The sequence below is a fragment of the Mesoplodon densirostris genome, chromosome 3 (assembly GCF_025265405.1).
Source record: "Mesoplodon densirostris isolate mMesDen1 chromosome 3, mMesDen1 primary haplotype, whole genome shotgun sequence".
Lineage (NCBI taxonomy): Eukaryota > Metazoa > Chordata > Mammalia > Artiodactyla > Ziphiidae > Mesoplodon > Mesoplodon densirostris.
The window spans coordinates 60,915,639-60,936,158 of record NC_082663.1 but is presented as its reverse complement, the minus strand read 5'-3'; the positions used below and the strand labels follow the sequence as shown (position 1 = coordinate 60,936,158).

Sequence of the window (20,520 nt, the reverse complement as noted above, 5' to 3'; positions counted from 1 at the left end):
TTGCTCCCTTCACTGTCCCCTCCCTCCACTTCACCCACTAAACCCTGTTTACCATTTCAAATTTCAAGTGACAGGAAAGCAAAGGAGTTCCATAATCAACACAGGCTAGTGACTGCAGTCCTTTTCTTTTGGATTACTTCCTGATACTTTCTTCCCAGATTGCCTTGACAAAACACACAAGGTGCCTGTGTTTTATGTTAGTAAATGGCACAGGGCCCTACTGCCTTTAGGCTCTCTGCCCTCTGGCTTCAGAAATGACCAGTCGAATGGTCTGTGGAATCAGCTTCTTGCCTCTGAGTGACCCTGCTCCAGGGCCGCAATCCTGGGAAGGTATCAATACAAAGCAGTCCAACTTTGTGGCTATAGGGTGGGTGAGGTGAGGGTACTGAGCAGGGTATGGTATCTACACGAACCTCTTTAAAGGTGGACTTTTTTCCCCCTTTGGTCCCCCACTGTCTCATTTGGGAGAGAGCGAGCAGAGACCAAGGGGTAGGAAAGTGAGGGGAATAAGTGGCTAAAAATGTCCTTTTTAGGGGCAGTCATTCCATTCTTTGAAAATGCAGAGAATTTGGTGTTTTGCGGGGGGGGGGGTTCACAAGTCGGGGGCAGTAGGGGAGACACAGACCCAAATAACATACCTTCTAGTTGGTTATCTCTCTCTAGGATTATTTCTGTCTTATTAAGCAGCTATTAAGCAGCACTTGGCCTCTCCGTGGGTGTCTGCTGTGTGCTTCTGAATAAACACAACTTTCTAATACCATTTATTCACAGTAACACCAGGCACTTCACACTGAAACCCAGCACCGTTAGAGCAGCAACAGCAACATTAGAAAGAAATGCGGAAGTCCCAGCCTCACCCGAGACCAAGGGAATCAGGAGCCCGGGTGAGTGTGCTGCACTGGAGTTGGAGAATCCCTGGATTACAACACTCTCTCGTGCCCCACCTCCTAACTCCAGCTGGTGGCACGAGGGTCTCTCCCACTGGCCTTAGAGAACAACAGGAAGTGCCTCACATCCTGATACAAGAGTACCAACACCTCCCTCAGGAGTTCCCAAACTTGCTCAGGAGGAAAAGAACAAAAAGTATATGTGTGTGTGATGGAGGGAGGGGTTCCATGCATCTCACAATGAAAAGGGAATCTGTTAAGATATAAATAAATCATTTGCCATCTTCTTTTGGCTTGCAGTGTAGAAGTTATCTATTATTTTTGCTAACTGGGCAAAGTTCGTTCTTAATAAATTTAAGTCATGTCCAGAACAGAAAGACAGCTTGAGAAACATTGGTCTTGAAAAAAAATTCCTATAGTGAATTTACTGCTCTTACTTGAACCTTCTGTACACAGCGGATTTGTATTGATGTTTTGCTGTTCTGTGTCCTCTTGTTTGAGTCAGACCCTTCAATGTGAGATGTTCTCTCTGGATTTAATTCTCCATCCTCTCCAAAGATGAGGGAAAATCCTGTGCTGCCACATGCATCTCACTGTTCATCAAATCACCGGAGCAGTAAGGGGACGAAACTTCTTCCCCATGTCCTGTCCAGCTTGCCCCACTCTTGACAGGGCCGACCAGACAAGTGATCACATGCCATTTTGGGAGAAAAATTCAAAATGATTTTCAAGTATCTGGGCTTGGTTCTTAGTGGCTCATACACACCTGTTCACCTCTAACTATGGCAGAAGTATAGTCAAAAATCACCAGTAATTGGGATTTTAAAGAGGCCAGCCTTAGCTATATAAGCTGTACTTTCAGTTGATACAGCTTATGTACATACCTGCAATGGCCATTTGGTTTTGGCTGCCCAACCTTTATGGCCTCTTCCTCTCAACTAACAGTCACACCCCCAATATCCAAAAGTAGTCCACGATGATAAATCTAAACTATTCAAAGTATAAGGAAGATAGTTTTAATGTATGTATAACCCTGGCCTGCTGTTCCTGTTGTAGAGTGGGAGAAGACAATGGGAATGATAAATGGGTCTTGGGACACCTAGTGTGAATTACAGGGTACCACTCAGGCCAGACTTTAAAGCTTCCAAGTCTCAGGCAGGCCTATGATTAATCCAAACAAAAAAGGTTACTGATTACACTTATCAGTATTAACCTCCTTTTCATAATTTACTGGAACTGGGGGAAAAAAGTATAACAAAATGTATACAATTTAGTAACTGTACAAAACATTAGTTTAGCAAGATATTGGTTACAGTCACCAAAATGAAGACTCAAAATATTTCTCACTGCCACTTCCATGAAAAATTCAGATAAATAAGAAGTCACTGGCTGAAAAGTCACAACAGAAGCAATTTAAACTTTACATACAACAGAAAATGTCAATCTTCCCCAAAAATGCAAACACAATCACTCAGAGGCTCTCCATGTTGCCACGGCATTACTGGAATGTTTCTCAGAGTCCATCTTCTACATGAGCCATCAGCTTTCCAAGACCAACACTTGAAGCATTAGATGTAATACAAAATAAGGAGTTCTTTATTATTTATACAAAAGTTGTACATTAGGAAAAAAAATTAAGATTCAACAACTCTGCTGACCCCCTGAGGAAGATTTTATGGGTCCATCAAAGAGCCCTGTGTGGATGTTTCAGTCACCAACCTCCTGGCCACAGGACAAGGGACACTCCCTCCACGGCCATTCACACGGCGCCTTCACTGGCTCTGAAAGCTGACTTTCCCCTTCATTAGGCTCAACAAGCAAGCCAGGCTTTCCTGGACAACATTAAAGAACACTGCCTTCTCTGGCCCAAGCTTAGAGTGTTTTACCAGTATATCGGGTGATTTTTGTTTATTTCTTGAACACTTTCAATAAACTCCTAGCACAAGAAGCTTTATTACAACATATACAGATTTGATACAGTTCTTTACAAAAAACTACCTAGATTTTTCCGCTAAATAAATTTAAAAGTCTTTTAAGAAATTAAACTTGGCTTCGAGAAATGGTAATTTTCTTCCAAACCTGCCTATCCCCTGAGTTCCAAGAGAGGTCACAGACTTGTATGTCATTGATAAACAGAGTCAACTTTGTCTAAGCAATATTAAGAGCTCTTGTATCTTTCATAAAAAGCACAAAACTCTGTTTCTTAAAGCCTTATATGCTGAAAGATATGTTATAGCCAATCTAGACAAACATTTGTATTTAGACAAGAGTCCTCTCTGAACAAATAGTCTGCAGAGATAAATGCAGTGATTTTTTTTCTTGAAAGAGAACTATTTAGCACTGCTTAGCACATTATTCTGTAATTTGGGAATACGAGTAATTCTTCCTTTGAAGAAAGCAGGTCCCCTTCTGAAGAATCATGTTGCCTATCCCCCCCCAAAATCAAAATAGACCAGCACCAAATGAAGTATTCGTTTACAAAAAATAAACTTAGCTCTTATTTTTTTTAAAGGTCTACAACCCAGACTTAATAAATTAACTATGAAATCAGGAGTTTTGTCAGCTATAATATAATTTAAAAATCCATCTTCAACCCAGGATTGGGGCTGGGGCGGGTGTGGACAGGAGGAGGGTTTAATCTCACACTGATCACCATGAACTCCAAGAATTTTATCAAAAGAAAACTTGTTTTTCCAGCTGTATTCTCTTTCAGAAGTGTGCTGTAGCTTACCATCTGTGATACTATAAAGGCATAATATCCATGTTGAGACCTTTCCAAAGAGCACAGCATGTAAAGCATGTAAACTTCTCAGATCTGAGAACTCTGTGTGGAAAGAAGAACCTCAGACTTCCTGAAAGAGCCAAAAACCAAGCAGTCGTCTCACTGATCATGTCTATTCATCCTCAACAGGACACTGCATCGAGCTTTTTTAATTCACAGATTTTATGTGAGTCCTTTAGAACCCAACGCCTGTGTTTCAGTTCTGAACTGTCGGGCTATTCAAGCTGCCTTCTTAGTGCAAGTTCCTGGAAGGTCTTGTAAATTTACCTTTGACCTACAGCAGAAAAAGACAAAGGAGAGATATACAAAATATCAGGAACGCAAAATTTTAAGTTAGGACTTGTATCTGAGAAGTAGGCTTTTCTACTGCATATTTTAAGTACAGGGAAAACATATTAAACAAATCTTTAAGTCTTACCTGTTGTGAATCATGTGACTTCTGACAAGATGTCCTGCTGCCAATGCTGCCATCAGAGACAATTCTCCAGCCATCACTGTACCGCACACAATTCGGGCAAGCTGTCGGGCGTTTTCCCCGGGATTGTCTTTGCACGCTCCTTGAACACCTAGCATCTGCAGCCAGGGACAGACACAGCAGGACTCACCCTTCAAGGCACAGCAACAACCTCCTACTCAATCAACTGAAATGAGGGCAAGTACAATGGCTTTAGAATAGAACCAGGCTCCAGTGGAAGTACTACATTTCCAAGATCTGACAGCCAGCACTAACAATGGAATACACCACAGTGAACCTAACATCCACAGCCTGGCTGGAAGTGCACTTACTCAGAGCAGATGAACAATCATTTGCTCTCTTAATCTACTTTCTCAATTTACTAAGCCTGTGCCTGAACATGCTTTACTTGGACACACTGGATTAGGCTGGTGGGAAACGAATGAAAAGACCGGCTAAAATAGAGAGGGGAGCGATGTGTGGTATCAGGTAGAAACACAAAGAATCCCAACGAGTCAGAACTGGGCTTGAGGTCACTGGAGCCTGTGCCCCATGAGTCTTACCTGCAGGCATGCTTGCTGAGGGAGCAGGTTAGTCCCACCACCCACAGTCCCTATTTCTATAGATGGCATGGTGCAGCTGATATACAAGTCTTCATTTGTGGGACCACTTGCTTCTATTAAAGTAATACAGTTTGAACTACCAACATTCTGTGCTGCATCCTTAAAAAAAACAGAAAGGAAAAAATATAAAACTTCTCTCACTTAGAACAACGAAAGACAAGAAAGATGGAGGCTGGCGCCCTCACCTGTCCACAGGCAATGTAGATGGCAGTTACAATGTTTGCTGCGTGGGCATTGTAGCCACCGATGCTCCCAGCCATGGCAGAGCCCACCAGATTTTTATTAATGTTGACCTCAATCATGGCCTCTGTAGTAGTCTTTAATACCTAGAAAACAGAGTGGTGCACATCTTACATCTTCCCCCAGAAGATTCAGGAGTGGGTTACCCAGATCTACTTTCTGTACCTCCAGAAAACAAGGGAGTGTAGACGTGGCCCCATGTAAGCCCCATGCTCAATAAAAAGATTATCAGTAAGGTCTGTCCCTGTGAATGCCACCCACAGGCAGATGGGCGAGATAAGATAAAACAGACCCATATATTCAAGTTTACTTAACCCTTAATATTACTTTTCCCAATTTTGTAATCCAATGAAAGATTAACAAAATAAAATAGTCATCCAATCACTCACTTCTCTGACAACGTTGGCTGGAATTACAGCTTCACAAACAACAGACTTTCCTCTTCCCTCTATCCAATTTATAGCAGCAGGTTTCTTGTCAGTACAATAGTTACCACTAACTGCCAGAATCTGCATTTCAGGGAAATGCTCATGAAGTTTTGAAAGTGCTTTCTCTGTACCCTATTAGCCAAAAAAAAACAAACAAACAGCAACAACAAAAACTATATTAAAACACACAGTTATTTATAAATCAGAGGCTTTGTGTCTAATAATACTAACACTGCTAAATATAATAACTATAATAATCTTTTCCTAATACGTTTTTAGATATTAAAATGGAGTTCTTTGTAGTCATCGATGAATAGGATGATGAGAATATAATGAGAATATTAAAAAAAACTCATTGAGAATATAATACTATATTCATGTCACTGGGGAGTGAGTACTCAATCCACCATCAACATGTAATAAATCCCCTCTTCTAGTTATTAAATTGTTACCTAAAGACCCAAGTTACCGAGCCTGTAAAGAGAAGTCAGACATTAAAGTAAATCTTGTTGTTAATGCAAAGTCATTAGGATTTACATAAAATGTAAACAAGCCTTCCAATGACTTCCAATTAAGTTAAATTAATCCAATTAACTCACACTTCAAAAACACAAAACATACTTATTGGAAATTTAAGTTTGTTTTTTTAAATTGTGGTAAAATACACATAACATAGAATTTACCATCTTAACTATTTTCAAGTGTATAGTTCAGTAGTGTTAAGTACATCCACATTGTATGTAAGCAATCTCCAGAACTCTTCGTCTTGCAAAGCTGAAATTCTATACCCATTAAACAACTCCTCATTCCACTTAGCCCCTGGTAACCACCCTTCTTTCAGTCCCTATGAATTTAACTAATCTAGGGAACTCTTAAGTGGGAATCATACAGTATTTGTCTTTCTGTGACCAGACTATTTCACTTAGTAAGTGAACCTCAAGGCTCATCCACATTTAGCACGTGTCAGAATTTCCTTTCTTTTTAGGGTTGAATAACATTCCACTGTATGTACATACCACACTTTATTTATCCATTCATCTGCTGATGGACACTTGGGCTGCTTCTAGCTTTTGGCTATTGTGAATGCTGCTATGAACATGGCTATATGAACCTCTTTTTGAGACCCTGCTTGTAATTCTATTTTTATTTTTTTCAGGAACTGCTATACTATTGATTGGAAATTTTTAAACCGTATGTATTTAGTCACTATACTCTCTTTCTGAATAGTCCTTATAACAGGTAAAGCACAATTAGCCTAGCTAATTGACTTTAACATTTTACATTTCTATCTAATAACAAATATCAGTAGAATAAAATTTAAGCTATACACAATCTTCTTATAAGGAGATAATTAAAGGAACTATACACACATGAACTTGGCTTCTTAAATATGTCTTGAAGCCTCTAGAAGAGGTCAGCTTTCAGGTTTAAGAAAGTTTTGAAGAACAAATCCCCAGATTCCTCCCAGCCCTTCTGAGTAGACCCAGAACATGTACAATGTTAAGTCTAAATTAAATACATCAAATACAAACAACACCAATCAACAAATGCCTACTTTATATAACATGAGTTACATGAATCAATATTTACCTTTCAATAAAAATCTTTCAATCAATTAACTCTTTGCATAAGTAGTATGTGTACATGGTACAAAATTCAAAAGTACAGGAGGGCATAAAGTAAACAGCAAGTCTGTTCTCCCACTCCAGGGACAGTCACTCCTGCAAGTTCTCTTATAGTCCATCCATGCTCACCTTTGAAATCATGTTCATCCCCATGGCATCACCTGACTTCGACTGGAAACGGATGTAAAGGTTGCGTCCAGCCACACTCATACGAAGTTTCTGTAGACGTGCAAATCTGTAAATAAAAGAAGCAAAGACTTTTTATTTTTTACTTTTTTCAGAAAATGGAAGTTATCTTAAAGTCTACCTTAGTTGGTTCATTTTACACCTAAGAGAAAGCTCATGGAGACTACATATTAAATGTGCCTTCTTCTTTAATGAAACATTATATTAGAATACTACTTCAACTCTGACTCATTCTTACATGCTGCAAGAAGGGAGGGCTGCAGAAAGTCATGTCATCATAAATAAACTTTAAAAGTCCAAATAAAAACAAGCATATAAGCTTGAACTATAGTGGGGTTATCATTTGTATTGATTATACTTCTTTATAAATTTAATTTTCTGTATTCAAAGTAAATCTGCTATACTAATATTTACCTCTATCCTGCTTGGAACATCTTTTTCTCAGGCAATTCTGCCCTAGGGCAAGTTTTGGTCAAAACTCTTCTAGGGCAAAGTAATAGCCTAATCAAAGTGAGCCTTGTAAAACCAACACACAAACTTACTAGCTCACACTATTTTTTTCTAATTAACCTTTATGGAGATATTCATTTGTATCAACATTCTGCTCCCCCCATCCCAACCAAGCATTAATATTACTTATTTTGAAAGAATGGATTTAAAGTTGATATTTTATTACAACCCCTTAGGCAGTCAATACGTTAACAGTTATGTTTAGCCATCCTAGAAGATGGCACTGGTTCTGAAATAAACATAAATGCACATATAAGCCCCCCCACACACCTGCTGGTGCTGTCGAATGCCTCCTTTATCACTGTGAACCCTTCAGGTGTCTCGAGCCAGGCCTTCACTTCTGCAGAGTCACAAGCACGGGGAAAACGCACCACTGGGCCACGAGTCATCCCGTCTGCAAGGATTCGGCTGCTGGCACCTCCACCAAGCTATGCAGAGTATGTTACAAAAGCACGTTAATCGTGAAAACAGTTCTGCTTGTCCCAAAAGGTGTCCTTGATTGTCCCCAAATTTCTTCTCACTGCCTAGAGTGTATCTTAAAACAGGCAAATATACAAATGCCAACTTACACCTATTGCTCTGCAGCCTCTATTAGTGCTGGCCACAAGACAACCTTCTGTTGTTGCCATTGGAACCTGAAATTCTTTTTCATCCAGGCGCAGAGGTCCTACCACTCCAACAGGGATGGGCATATAACCGATAACATTCTCACAGCAAGCTCCCATCACCTAAAAGGTAAAGTCAGGCACCAAGTGAAAATCTATATAGCAAACACCCAGCCCTTGTCATTAATAACTTTCTTCAAACTTAATGCTTTAGTGTATTTTTCAAGCAAATTTTTTATTTACTCTTTAAAAGTCTTGAGTAATGACTATAAATAACAACAGGAAAAATATTTTTGAATTTTGATGACCTATATCATAAGCAGAATACAAAATTACAGTAAAATGAGTTAAAAAGATGTTTTATGAAACTATGTATGTATAAAAGACAAGTCAAGAAGAAGACTGAAAAACTAAAGACTAAAGCTACAAAGCAAACCTGCTCAAATCAAGAAAATAACATACCAAGGAGTAGTTATAGTCCCTGTAAGGCAGATACTGGAGAGAAGAAGGCTCTGGAAGTTTTTTGGAAAGTAACTGTCGACGAATAGATACACCTCGTTCATAGGTTTCCATCAGAGTTTCCAATTTGTAAGCTGGGATATGCTTAGCATTGACTAATTGGATGATCTCAGCATCACTAAGGAATTTTGCACCTTTCTAAAGAAATGGGGAAAAAAATGGAAGGGGGTTGGATAGAGGGAAATGAAAAAAGACTTGAAGAACCATACTTCATACTCTTCATAATAAATAGACCATTTAATACAAACAGTGCTCTCCATAGAACTAAAACACAAGTACTTTAAGAACCCAAAGGAATTTGAAGTTCTGAAGAAGGAGATGATTTAAGTAGAAATAACATCAAAATAAAAACAAATTCTTTATAAAAATGTGAAAACTAAACAAATGTTAAACCAAAACACTAAATTTTTCAAATGATGTTCATACAAAAAAAAAATTCCAATTAAGATTCTGACACCCACCCTATAAGCTTTGTAATACAGCATGACAGCTGAGATACTGGTACACATGTTAACAAGAATGAGGGAAAGGAAACTGATGAAGAAAAACACAATCTATTCTCACTCATATGCACATAAATTAGGAATGAACCAGAGTAAGCAGATACGGATAGAACACAATAGTCACGCTAACTCATGAGCAGACTGTCAGCAGGACATCCTGTTCAAACATCAGAAAGAAAATAAGCCTCCTCAGGAGCATCAAGCTTACTTTAAAATACCACAACAAACAAACAAAAAGCCCCCAAAACCCTTCTTCCTTCTCTGAAGTTCATTTCTGTGTGAAAGCTTTCCTAGGCCTTAACACACATGAGAATACAGCAGTTGCTCATCTCTTTAATAAACAGTAATAAAGTAGAAAGAGCACTGTGACACTTGAGTCAGTAAATCTTGGACTCTTGATCCCAGCTTTACCATTTCCTAGATGTTTTACTTTGCGACGTACTTAATTAACCCTCCTGGAGCCTACATTTTCTCATCTGAAAAATGGAGAAAATTCCACCTATCTTACAAGGTTTTCGGGAATAAATGAGACCAGTACTTGTAAACCATGCAACAGTGTGCCCAGAACTTAGGTACTCAGTAGCTATAACTTCCTTCCTTCCTTTAATAAAAAAGCTCCTTTTCTTAAGAAAGATACCAGCTTGAGTTTGTTTTATTTTCTCACCTCTGCATTCCCAAGTATCTGTAGACATTCTTCATTAGGCCGCGGCTCCATGGGAAGTTCAATTTCAGGTTCCTGTGTCTCTAGTTCCAGTGAAGTATCCAGTAAGGAGGAGTTACCAACCACAAATGTAGCTCTGTTTGAGGTGTCAGTTTCTGCCACTAAGGGTTTTATAACCTCAACTGTTCAAGAGATCAAAAGAAATCTCACAACACTGAACTTTTAAAAACGACTCGACTTCTTGACAAATCAACAGAGTGGAAGAATGGAAAATGAAGAGAATAAGAAATCACCTTTTCTTTCTCTGTTTATCCTGGCCTCCTCCTCCACTGCATGGAATTTCTGGTCATTTCTGACGAGTATAGGGTCACGTCTACAACAATCGTCTGCGACTTTCTTTTGGGTCACTATAGGAGATGTGATAGGGTTTTTTAACGAGAGTGTAGATTCTGTCTCTGCTTGTTCAAAGAAGATATACTTGACAGCCAGAAGGAGAGCTAAACTTAGGGTAATAACTTGTTCGATATCCATGCTGACCATTCTGAATAAAAGAAAGCAAATTAAAATGTTATTACTCAAATACAAAAGGCACACCTAAACTCTCAGTAGCATAGAGTGCTATGATTCATAGACAACAAAGTAGGGCTCGGGGAACTTACTTAGAGAGATAAAACTGCCATAGGGAAACACTTGGTTCAATTCTCTTCGACACATTTTCATCCAATCCTAAAGAAACCTTAGAATTGTCTGCTGGAGAAGGATCGGCTATCCAGCGACTGTGAGCGTGAACAAGAACTAAGCCTAGAGACTGAAATAAAAATGTAAAAATCATGTATCCTCTGCATATCAATGGAACCTAAACTCATCCTGTGCAACTGGATAATTAAACACTACCATCCTCCCATGGCCTCCCTTACCATGAAAAGAAAGACCCAGGCTTGCTATGTGACTGACTAAAGCAATGGCTCCACTGAACGGCTGAAAACATTCCCAAAAAAAGAACAGATTTTCAAAGAGAGGTAAAGTGGAAGAACTTGAAAAATCTATTTAGGGCAGAGAGAAAACCAGGGGCCTCAAAGAAATGAGAAAAAAAGATAGGAAAAAAAAAAAGGGAAGAGGAACATCAGTGAAAGAGCCAAAAACTGCACAAAAATTGCACAAAGACAATAAGAAGGAAAAAAATTGAAAAGCAGAATATGATATTGGAACCAAAAATAATGAAAGAAGAATAAAACTGTATAATTACCATAATCATCTTAACCCTCTGAGTAACAGGATTTGGTTTATTTTCTTCTTCTTCTAAAACTCGGGCAAAATGGCTGAGCTGCCAAATTGGATGACCCTCGCGGCTTTCCCGAGAAAGCTACAAAGTAAGTCAGCACTACGTTAGAAGGTGCTAATTTTCTTTAGGTGAACTAATATGAAAAATATTACTCTTCTACTAGTATAAGTAAGAACTGCTCTTACCTCTAAAACCAAGGACACACACGCTGGGAAGAAAGTCATGAACACGAAGTAGTTGGCGAGAACTGACATGCAGCCAAAGCAGCACATAATTTCAAGTTGACGCACCCCTGGTTAGAGAAAAATTAAATGCATTGGCTAGTAAAGAAGTATGTGTATTTCTGATGCTGCATACATCACAAGGACTCTTCCTATAGGTAGACAAATACATGGAAGTATTAGTATGTTAAGCTCTTTGCCATCTACTGGAAAAAGAATTGGAAACTCAGAGGTGCTGTGAAGCCTGAGCACACAGAGGATAACTTCCTCGAAGGCAGAGACTTTGGCTTCTCCCATGTCCCCAGCGTCACAATGCCAGGCACGGCAGTGTTTAATATCCCTCTGATCATCCCCTTTGATCAAATGGTAGTACTCTGTTTTGAGATAGGATATCAAGGACAGTCAACTCTAATGGAGCAAACTCCTCCCACTCCGTTATACTACTGATCCAATCCCACTCATCACCACAAAAGCAATTCACCTGTGGACCAAGGACTTTTTGTAAAAACCACACTGCTAGTTATACCATTCCTGATATAGTATCATAATAAATATTTTATGTGTACTACTCAGCTCTATTTTCAATATAACCTCTGTGGTGTCTACTGATGTTCTTACAATTTTCGTTCATTTCATTGATCTGTTTGAAAAATGATATAATGCAAAAAGGCAACCCAAGATCCAAAGTTAACAAATGTTCCATTACAAAATGCTTGCGGTATCACTCGGTAATCTTCTCAAATAGAAGGGAACAGAGCTGGGGAAAGATTAGATTACCAAATCCTACTCCCTCTCTTCACAAATAAACTTGAATATAAAATATAAAACATATTTCTGGGCTTCCCTGGTGGCGCAGTAGTTGAGAGTCCGCCTGCCGATGCAGGGGTTGTGGGTTCGTGCCCTGGTCCGGGAAGATCCCACATGCCACAGAGCGGCTGGGCCCGTGAGCCATCGCCGCTGGGCCTGAGCGTTCGGAGCCTGTGCTCCGCAACGGGAGAGGCCACAACAGTGAGAGGCCCGCGTACCGAAAAAAAAAAAAAAAAAAAAAAAAATATATATATATATATATATATATATATATAAAACATTTTCTGATGTTATTCACATTAAATATAAAAATTTTTGAAATACATATAAAAATTGATTCCCTTCTCCCATAAAAACTGCTAACTAGAGTAATACAAAAAAAACCTCAATGTTGTATTTTATTTTCTGAATCGTAATAGATCATTTGACTAAATAATAGAAAAAAAGCATACATTGTATTTTCTAAAAATTCTATAGCTATTACCCTCAAATGCAGAAATTCAAGAGAATACAAAATTACAATGACAAAAGCATTATGAACAACCTCTATTTAAAAAGTAGCCAAATTGTAATCTCTTCAAACTTGAGACTATCAAAGCCATATTGACCACTGCTTTTTACCACCTGGCTACCTACTCCTTCCCTTTGTACATCAGTAACCACTGTCGTCCCAGGTTCTTCAGGCATTCTTCCTTATTCTGTCCCAGTGGCACAGCCTCTTTGTGCCACTTTTTTACTACAAGGAGACAGCACCAATCTACAAGTTCCAAGAAGTAAAGACTTAAAAAAAATTTGTTTACTGGCTTTCCAAAGGTTTACTTCCTAGTTAGTATGTGTTAAATCTGTCCTTTTATTCTACCCTAAGCCAAATCCCTAATTTTACCACTTCTGTATGGCTGTAAATGCCTCCTAGCTGGCTTTTCCAACATCAAATCTAATCACTTCCTTTGTCCACTGCTCTGACTTATGACCAAACTCATCACCCTACTTTCCACATCAGTCTCCACTGCTTTCCACATCAGTTTCAAATGAATAATCCTTGGTTTCACAGCCCACTACCCGTTCCTAGCTAAGCCTCTCATCTTCTTATATACTGTTCTGCTTGTATAAAATCACATAGGTATATTTTTCACCTGATCAAAAACATTTTTTCTTGATTGTGGTGACAGTTACATGACTACATCTTTGTCGATACTCAAAACTATACCCAAAAAGAGTAAATTTTAAGAAATGTACATTAAAAAAAATAATTAAAAAAAATCTTTGCTAAATAAACTTTGAATGACAGGTAAAATAACTGAATAAATAATAAATTTACCATCAGAAAGTTAGAAGAAACATTATATATATTTAACATACTATCTAGTGAACAGACCTCAACCAATAATAGCAACTAACTACTCTCTTAAAAGTTAGATAATATACTTCTGAAAGAATGAAACCCCTTATTGAGGGCACTAAGGCACCAGGAAATACACTAGAATAGTAGTTAACTAAGTGTGACCCTCATGAGAAAGCCATAAAATCTAGTCTTAGTTGATTAGGAAAACTTGACAACAGCATGATATATTCATTCTGGCAAATTTCCATATGAGGCCATAATTTTTGTCCTATATAATGGAGTCCTGTGTTTGATATTTAATATCTCATTCTCTACTATCCAATTAAGGATGAAGAAACATATGTGCTGAGGTCAGTGCTGGCTAAGTGCTAAGATGTACTGCATACTGTCTTATTAAATCTTCCTAACCACTCAGTTAGGTGGACCCAACTTAGATCTGTCCACCTCCTGACTTTTGCACTGTCTCCTACATGACAATTAAAACACAAGGAACCAAGTCATTAATTTAGTCCAGACAACAGTAGAGGCTGGATGATGCTTTCTAAATGAGCCTAGGATACAATCTTGGTTAAAAACCAAACAAAAAGCAAATAAAAACACCTTAAAGTCATCAAAAAAGTGGAGCACAGGAAAAGATGATGCGATAGTAAGAGTGAAAATAAATCAGGGGACTTCCCGGGTGGTGCAGCGGTTGAGAATCCACCTGCCAACGCAGGGGACATGGGTTCAAGCCCTGGTCTGGGAAGATCCCACGCGCTGCAGAGCAACTAAGACCATGCGCCACAACTTCTGAGCCTGTGCTCTAGAGCCCGTGAGCCACAACTACTGAGTCCACATGCCACAACTACTGAAGCCCACGTGCCTAGAGCCCGTGCTCCGCAACAAGAGAAACCACTGCAATGAGAAGCCCGCGTGCCGCAACGAAGAGTAGCCCCCGCTCAATGCAACTAGAGGAAGCCCGCCCACAGCAACAAAGACCTAACAGAGCCAAATATTTAAAATAATTAATTAATGTAAAAAAAAGAAAAGAAATCGGTAACCTACTAAGTTTTTGCTAAAGCAGAGAGACATAAGGTCAGATCAGATATACCTACATAGTCATACAATTAAAAAATTTTAAGAGTAATGTCAGACTTTTAAAAGTCAGAATTTAAGAGTAATTGATACAATTTAATATATTCCTTTTTCTCTTCTACAAACTCATTTTAAAATATATTAAAAACTGTTTACAAACCTGACATGGTACCAACTCCAATCACAAGACATTCTACAAGAGCATCAAGGGTGAATGTGGGACCTAAAATTGCCATCCCACGAGCAATATTTTCCCTTACTTCATCCTAAAACACAGACCAAACATATCAATGAGGGTAAGGTACAAAGTAACTTTTAAAAATGTTAGAGCATCCCAGGGCTTCTACTAAACCTAATCTACTATATTAAGAATAAAATACACAATATGATAAGACTAACAGGCATTCCAGATACAAAGGATAATATAGAGGACTAGAGAAAGAAGAATATATACACTGCCCTGCTTTCCCCGTCCACTGAACGAGATATTTCTTAGGAAGATTCCTTTGAAGTGGTGCATTAATCCTGCCATTTAAATCCCACATAAATCCTACATTTTATACTTTGGCTACCACCGACAGAAGTTCTTAGTTGCAAATTTTTTGAGATCATATTAGTATTATGAAACCTAAATATCCTTGTCAAAATGCTCAAATCATCATAAATATCAAATACATAATCAGGGCAGAAGTACACAATATTTTATACTCAGTTACTCAGTATTATTAAAAATGTTACATTCTTTAAAGTGACTAATGAACACCAAGATAAAACTTTAGATGGGAAATAACGCTAGTGTTAATTCACAGGGTTTAGAAATCTATCTACCCTGAGATTCTTCCATTAGATCCTGTCTGTTCTCTGGTATGTTTCACTAGGTAGATACTCTAATTTATCCAAAAGACATAATACCTTACATTCTGAAAACTTCAAAAAGGAAAACAGGGAAGATTCCAAATTCTAGAAGCTGTGGAATTACAACTGAGTTGTCAGATAAATGGGACAGTTCCTAGGGTTCCTAGGAAGACCAGTCTTAGGACTTGACAAAATTGCAGGCAATTCCTGAATCTTGGACTGTGAAGAAACTATTAATCTTTCCTATTAATGTAAACAATCTGAAAAAAAGGATATTACTAACATTCATGTCTTATAAATAATACCTGTGAGTTGGAACTGAGGGCAAACTTTGCTAATGCACTTGCTCTGGAAAGGTCAATCAGCAGTAGGAAGAAGGGCAAAGCTTCACTGGGGGAAGAAAAAAAAGAAAACAAGATGATCAGGTATTATTTAACAAAAGAAAAAATATTACCGAAAAATCCCTTCCTAAAACAAAACTCCCCCCCCACTCCTCGTCCCATGCCTTGTATGAGCTCTGGCATGTGTTACCTCTGCAGACCAAAAGGTATAACCTATATTCCTTTGACATCCTCAAAGCTAAATATATTAGTCACTCAAAATATTTAAGAATATTTTTAATGTTAAAAATGTAAATATATTTATACAGAAACACCTTTTGATAATTCTATAGCAAAATATCATCCTTGGGCCTCCCTGGTGGCGCAAGTGGTTGAGAGTCCGCCTGCCGATGCAGGGGATACGGGTTCGTGCCCCGGTCTGGGAGGATCCCATATGCCGCGGAGCGGCTGGGCCCGTGAGCCATGGCCGCTGAGCCTGCGCGTCCGGAGCCTGCGCGTCCGGAGCCTGTGCTCCGCAACGGGGGAGGCCACAGCAGTGAGAGGCCCGCATACCGCAAAAAAAAAAAAAAAAATATCATCCTTAGTTAAAAAAAAATGTGTCCTTGTGAATCAACATGGGGGAAAAAGAGGAATACAGGTGTCCCCCACTTTTCGAAAGTTTGCTTTACGCCACTTCACTTTTATGAAAGACCTACATTTTTGCTAACCAAAAGAAATCCAAACAAGGTTTTCACTTTGACAAAAAAAGGTGAAAAGTGAAAATAGCATTCAGTGTTTGTTTTGCAGGGAACCGTTATAGAGGCAGTGGGTACCTGGAGCAGAGAGAACGGCACTGCCTGGGAACTACACTTAGCATCTCAGCACCAAGCTGCCATAGCTTTGAACTGTGTCTGTGAGCACTGTGCTTTACCTTGATTTATTGTGTGCGTCCCTTCAAAGATGTGTCCCAAGGCAATTGCTTCTTCACTTACAAAAGGTTTCATAGGAAAGCTGTACTTTCAGATAGCAGGGGAAACCTGTATACTGTATGCAATTCTTTTTTCATTAATTACTATCTATAGAAGAATAAACTGAGCAATCTTTCTAGAGAACAAATTGGCAATAACAGCACTTAAAAGCCCTAAAAACCTACACAGCCACTGTTTCACTCCTAGGAATGTATCCTAAGAAAATGACTATGAATACAAACAAAAATTTAGCTACAAAGACATTTATCACAGTGTTGTTATTAATGGGGGAAATTAAATAACCTAACAATCCAACCTAGAGGATAGGGGAATACTAGACAGCTATTACAAATAATTTAGTTTAGCATTAAGGACATGCAAAGGTGTTGATAAACTATTATAAAGCAAAAAAGTTATAAAGCAGTATATACAGTATGATCTCAGAAGTTTTATTTAAGTATAAAAAAGTGGGATAGGATATATACTAAAACATTAACAGGTATTAAAATTAGCTAAATGATTACATGAAAAATTTTCCCATATTTTCTATAAACTTTTGATAATTTATATACTATAATGCTTTATATCATAGAGAAGAACAGTTCTTAACAATATATTTTGAAAGAAAGTATATTTATGCTTAAATACTTACTTCAAGCCTGTCAATTCTTTATCTAAGAAATGAATGACAACTGTACTGAATACAAAACTTGAGAAAATTGTGAAGAGTCCAGCAATACCTAAAATGACAAAGTTCAGCAAACTGAAAAAACTTCAGCCTTTTTTACACACACAATAACATACAGTCCCATACGATATTCTGAGAGAAATAATACTGTTTTCTCCAGATTATTAAGGTCTCAAATAGCAGAACATCTAACTTGAATAAAAAGAAATGAAACTATTGAATACATGCAGCACACACATTTCCACACACATGATTTAAACAAACAGGTAAATTTCCACAGTAAATCAAAAATTTGATAGCACACAAAAAGGTTAATATATAAAATTATTACCCAAAATATATTTTGATCCAAGTTGGCGTAAATTCTGGAACTGGAAGTAAATATACAGGATTGCTATGCATCGTGTTATTGTCAGAATTATGATATCACTGCTCAAGACATCCTATTGGGAGAGATAGAAAAGAAAAATCCAAATCAAAAATAAGAATTTTTATTTTGCATGCATCATTAGTTTACATATCATCATGACAGTATAAATTTAGGCACAAGTCAGATAAAATATTACAAGGCAAATCAAAAATTTACTCCCAATTTTTAAACAATCTAATGTTTAAGCCGATCATTTTTCAATGTTAGTCACTTATGAAAGCTATATTTCTCAAGTAAAGTCAATTACACTCATTTGTATACCAAAAGCAAAAGAAAAGTATTTCCAGTGCATTTCCATATTATAAAAGTAAATGAAAGTTATGAATACTGAAATAAAAATTTTACTCATAAGTTTTTTAAATTATGTGGTCTGTAAAAGGAGACACTCTTTAGAAATTCAAAATGTATTTAGTCAATAATCAGATTAATCTCACAAACCTCTTCAAACTTTGGACATTCATAATTCCAACCACAGATCTTATCGTTACCAGTAAACATGTTCATGGACATCATACAGATGGTCAGTGTCACCGTCCCCACTATGACTTCCCAGGGATGGGAAGCCACAAAGAGGCCATGCATTCGGAAAAGTCTCGACAACATTGTAGCTGAAGAATCCCTGGATTCTGGAAGGAATATCAAGTATGAACACTTAGTATACAGCTCACTGTATTCTTAAGGAAACATTTTAAGGAAAAGTGCATTGTAAACCCTGATTTGTATGCAGTGTCTTGTATATTAAGAATAAAACTATTTGACAGTATTCCTTATAATTCTGGAAAATAATTACAAAATTAAAATAAGAGGACTATTATTACTTCTTTACTCACAATACTTAAATCCTCTATTATTCACTAACAACTTAAAAGCAGCTTTTTCTTACCAGTTGTATGAATTCGAGCATTTAAGATCAAACCAAATAATACCTCAGCCCGATTATTATCTGAGGCAAGGAGGAGAGCAATAAAGCACAAAACAAAAGTGAGAAACAACCATTCACATTTATTTTCTGATTACCCTGACACAAAATGCATATAAGCACCCTCTTCATTCTCTACATTCTAGTTATGCAGAAAAAAGGTAAATACCAAACAATCTACTTGTTCAGCGTCCTCCTGTAAATCATTATCTTAGTTTATAAAGCTCTTCAAGGGCAGGAGTCCATTAGACTTTTCCATTCCATAAAACACATGGCATAGTATGTCAAAATGTTTAATAAACCTTCCTAATGCTGCTGTCACCAGAGGTCTTTTCCCAAACTTTAACAGCATTTAATAAAAATGCTAGAACAGTACTAGAATAAGAGGATGGCTGGCCAAACTAGACATCTACAGCATTGAAAAATTCCCAACAGAATATGGGTTATTTTGACCTAATGACTACCATGGCAAAACTTTTCCATGTTTGCTGGCTAAATAATAGTAATAATAATTTTGATATTCTGATTTTTAAAAAAATCTAGTATAGTTATTAATCTCTAATATAGGAACTTGCAAGCCTTACACTAAAATTAGTGCTTATGATAAAGCATATTAACTACCCATAAAAATCAATTAAGATTTAATTTTAAGGCCACTGATTGACAGACTATCAAGAATTCAAATGAATCTCACATTTATGGTAATAATTAAGAAAGTGATTCATTTATTGAAGGAAAATAAAAAGGCACCAAATTAAGGAAAATAAAGCATTAATCTATTTAAAGTGTTAGGGAAAAGAAAATAAGAGATGCTTTTACAAACCAAAGCAATTACTAAGCGTCACCTCTCACTGCATCACTCAATGTTCTCTATTCTCTACATTTCAGCCACACCAGGCCACCAAATAGATACCTGGTTTCCAAACCGCAGGTCACAACCCTTCACTGGATTGATGAGATCATGAAATCAAGTTTATGAGTCAGAACAAATATTTTAAAATAAAAGGAAAAAGAGAAAAAAGCTGTGGGTAAGACGTGGTATGGGTAGATATTATTTTTTGAAACATTACGTTTCATGAAATTATACATATGAGTGTTTGTACTGGCTTCTGACATAACATGTATTTCTTATTGTGGGTCTCAATTTTAAAAGGCAGGCGGGTCACTGAAATGTATAAATGTGCCATGCATCTGCCTGTGTTTATTCAGGCTTTTTCAACCTTCCTCCCTGAGGCCTATTGCTCATTTCATCCTCCAGCACATTGCATTCATACATAGCAGTTGCTCAACAAATACCTGCTAATTAAAAATAAATTCTTAAGCTACAGTAGCATGCATTTTATTGACACATCTTGAAACAGACCTAAAGATGACTTTTTTTTTTTTTTTGCGGTACCCGGGCCTCTTACTGTTGTGGCCTCTTCCACCGCAGAGCACAGGCTCCGGACGCGCAGGCCCAGCGGCCATGGCTCATGGGCCCAGCTGCTCCGCGGCATGTGGGATCTTCCCAGACCGGGGCACGAACCCGTGTCCCCTGCATCGGCAGGCGGACTCTCAACCACTGCGCCACCAGGGAAGCCCAAGATGACTT

The 20,520-nt window shown here is 37.9% G+C and overlaps 1 protein-coding gene across 3 annotated transcripts in view; it reads right to left on the bottom strand.

Annotated features, from left to right (window-relative positions):
* Nucleotides 1-2,460: 2,460 nt before the first annotated feature.
* The window catches only part of HMGCR (3-hydroxy-3-methylglutaryl-CoA reductase), a 60,865-nt gene continuing 42,805 nt past the window's right edge, over nucleotides 2,461-20,520 (bottom strand). For all 3 annotated transcript variants that reach the window (XM_060093054.1, XM_060093055.1, XM_060093053.1), the window contains exons 2-20: nucleotides 18,449-18,636; nucleotides 17,912-18,023; nucleotides 17,545-17,632; nucleotides 15,910-15,994; nucleotides 14,910-15,015; nucleotides 11,491-11,597; nucleotides 11,270-11,386; nucleotides 10,683-10,831; nucleotides 10,317-10,564; nucleotides 10,027-10,205; nucleotides 8,803-8,997; nucleotides 8,305-8,463; nucleotides 8,006-8,163; nucleotides 7,169-7,274; nucleotides 5,376-5,546; nucleotides 4,932-5,072; nucleotides 4,687-4,845; nucleotides 4,088-4,242; nucleotides 2,461-3,943 (exon numbers count right to left, since the gene is read on the bottom strand). In XM_060093054.1, the coding sequence (XP_059949037.1) occupies nucleotides 3,889-3,943; nucleotides 4,088-4,242; nucleotides 4,687-4,845; nucleotides 4,932-5,072; nucleotides 5,376-5,546; nucleotides 7,169-7,274; nucleotides 8,006-8,163; nucleotides 8,305-8,463; nucleotides 8,803-8,997; nucleotides 10,027-10,205; nucleotides 10,317-10,564; nucleotides 10,683-10,831; nucleotides 11,270-11,386; nucleotides 11,491-11,597; nucleotides 14,910-15,015; nucleotides 15,910-15,994; nucleotides 17,545-17,632; nucleotides 17,912-18,023; nucleotides 18,449-18,613 (2,655 nt within the window). In that variant the 5' untranslated portion in view covers nucleotides 18,614-18,636 and the 3' untranslated portion in view covers nucleotides 2,461-3,888. The remainder of the gene's footprint in view (nucleotides 3,944-4,087; nucleotides 4,243-4,686; nucleotides 4,846-4,931; nucleotides 5,073-5,375; nucleotides 5,547-7,168; nucleotides 7,275-8,005; nucleotides 8,164-8,304; nucleotides 8,464-8,802; nucleotides 8,998-10,026; nucleotides 10,206-10,316; nucleotides 10,565-10,682; nucleotides 10,832-11,269; nucleotides 11,387-11,490; nucleotides 11,598-14,909; nucleotides 15,016-15,909; nucleotides 15,995-17,544; nucleotides 17,633-17,911; nucleotides 18,024-18,448; nucleotides 18,637-20,520) is intronic.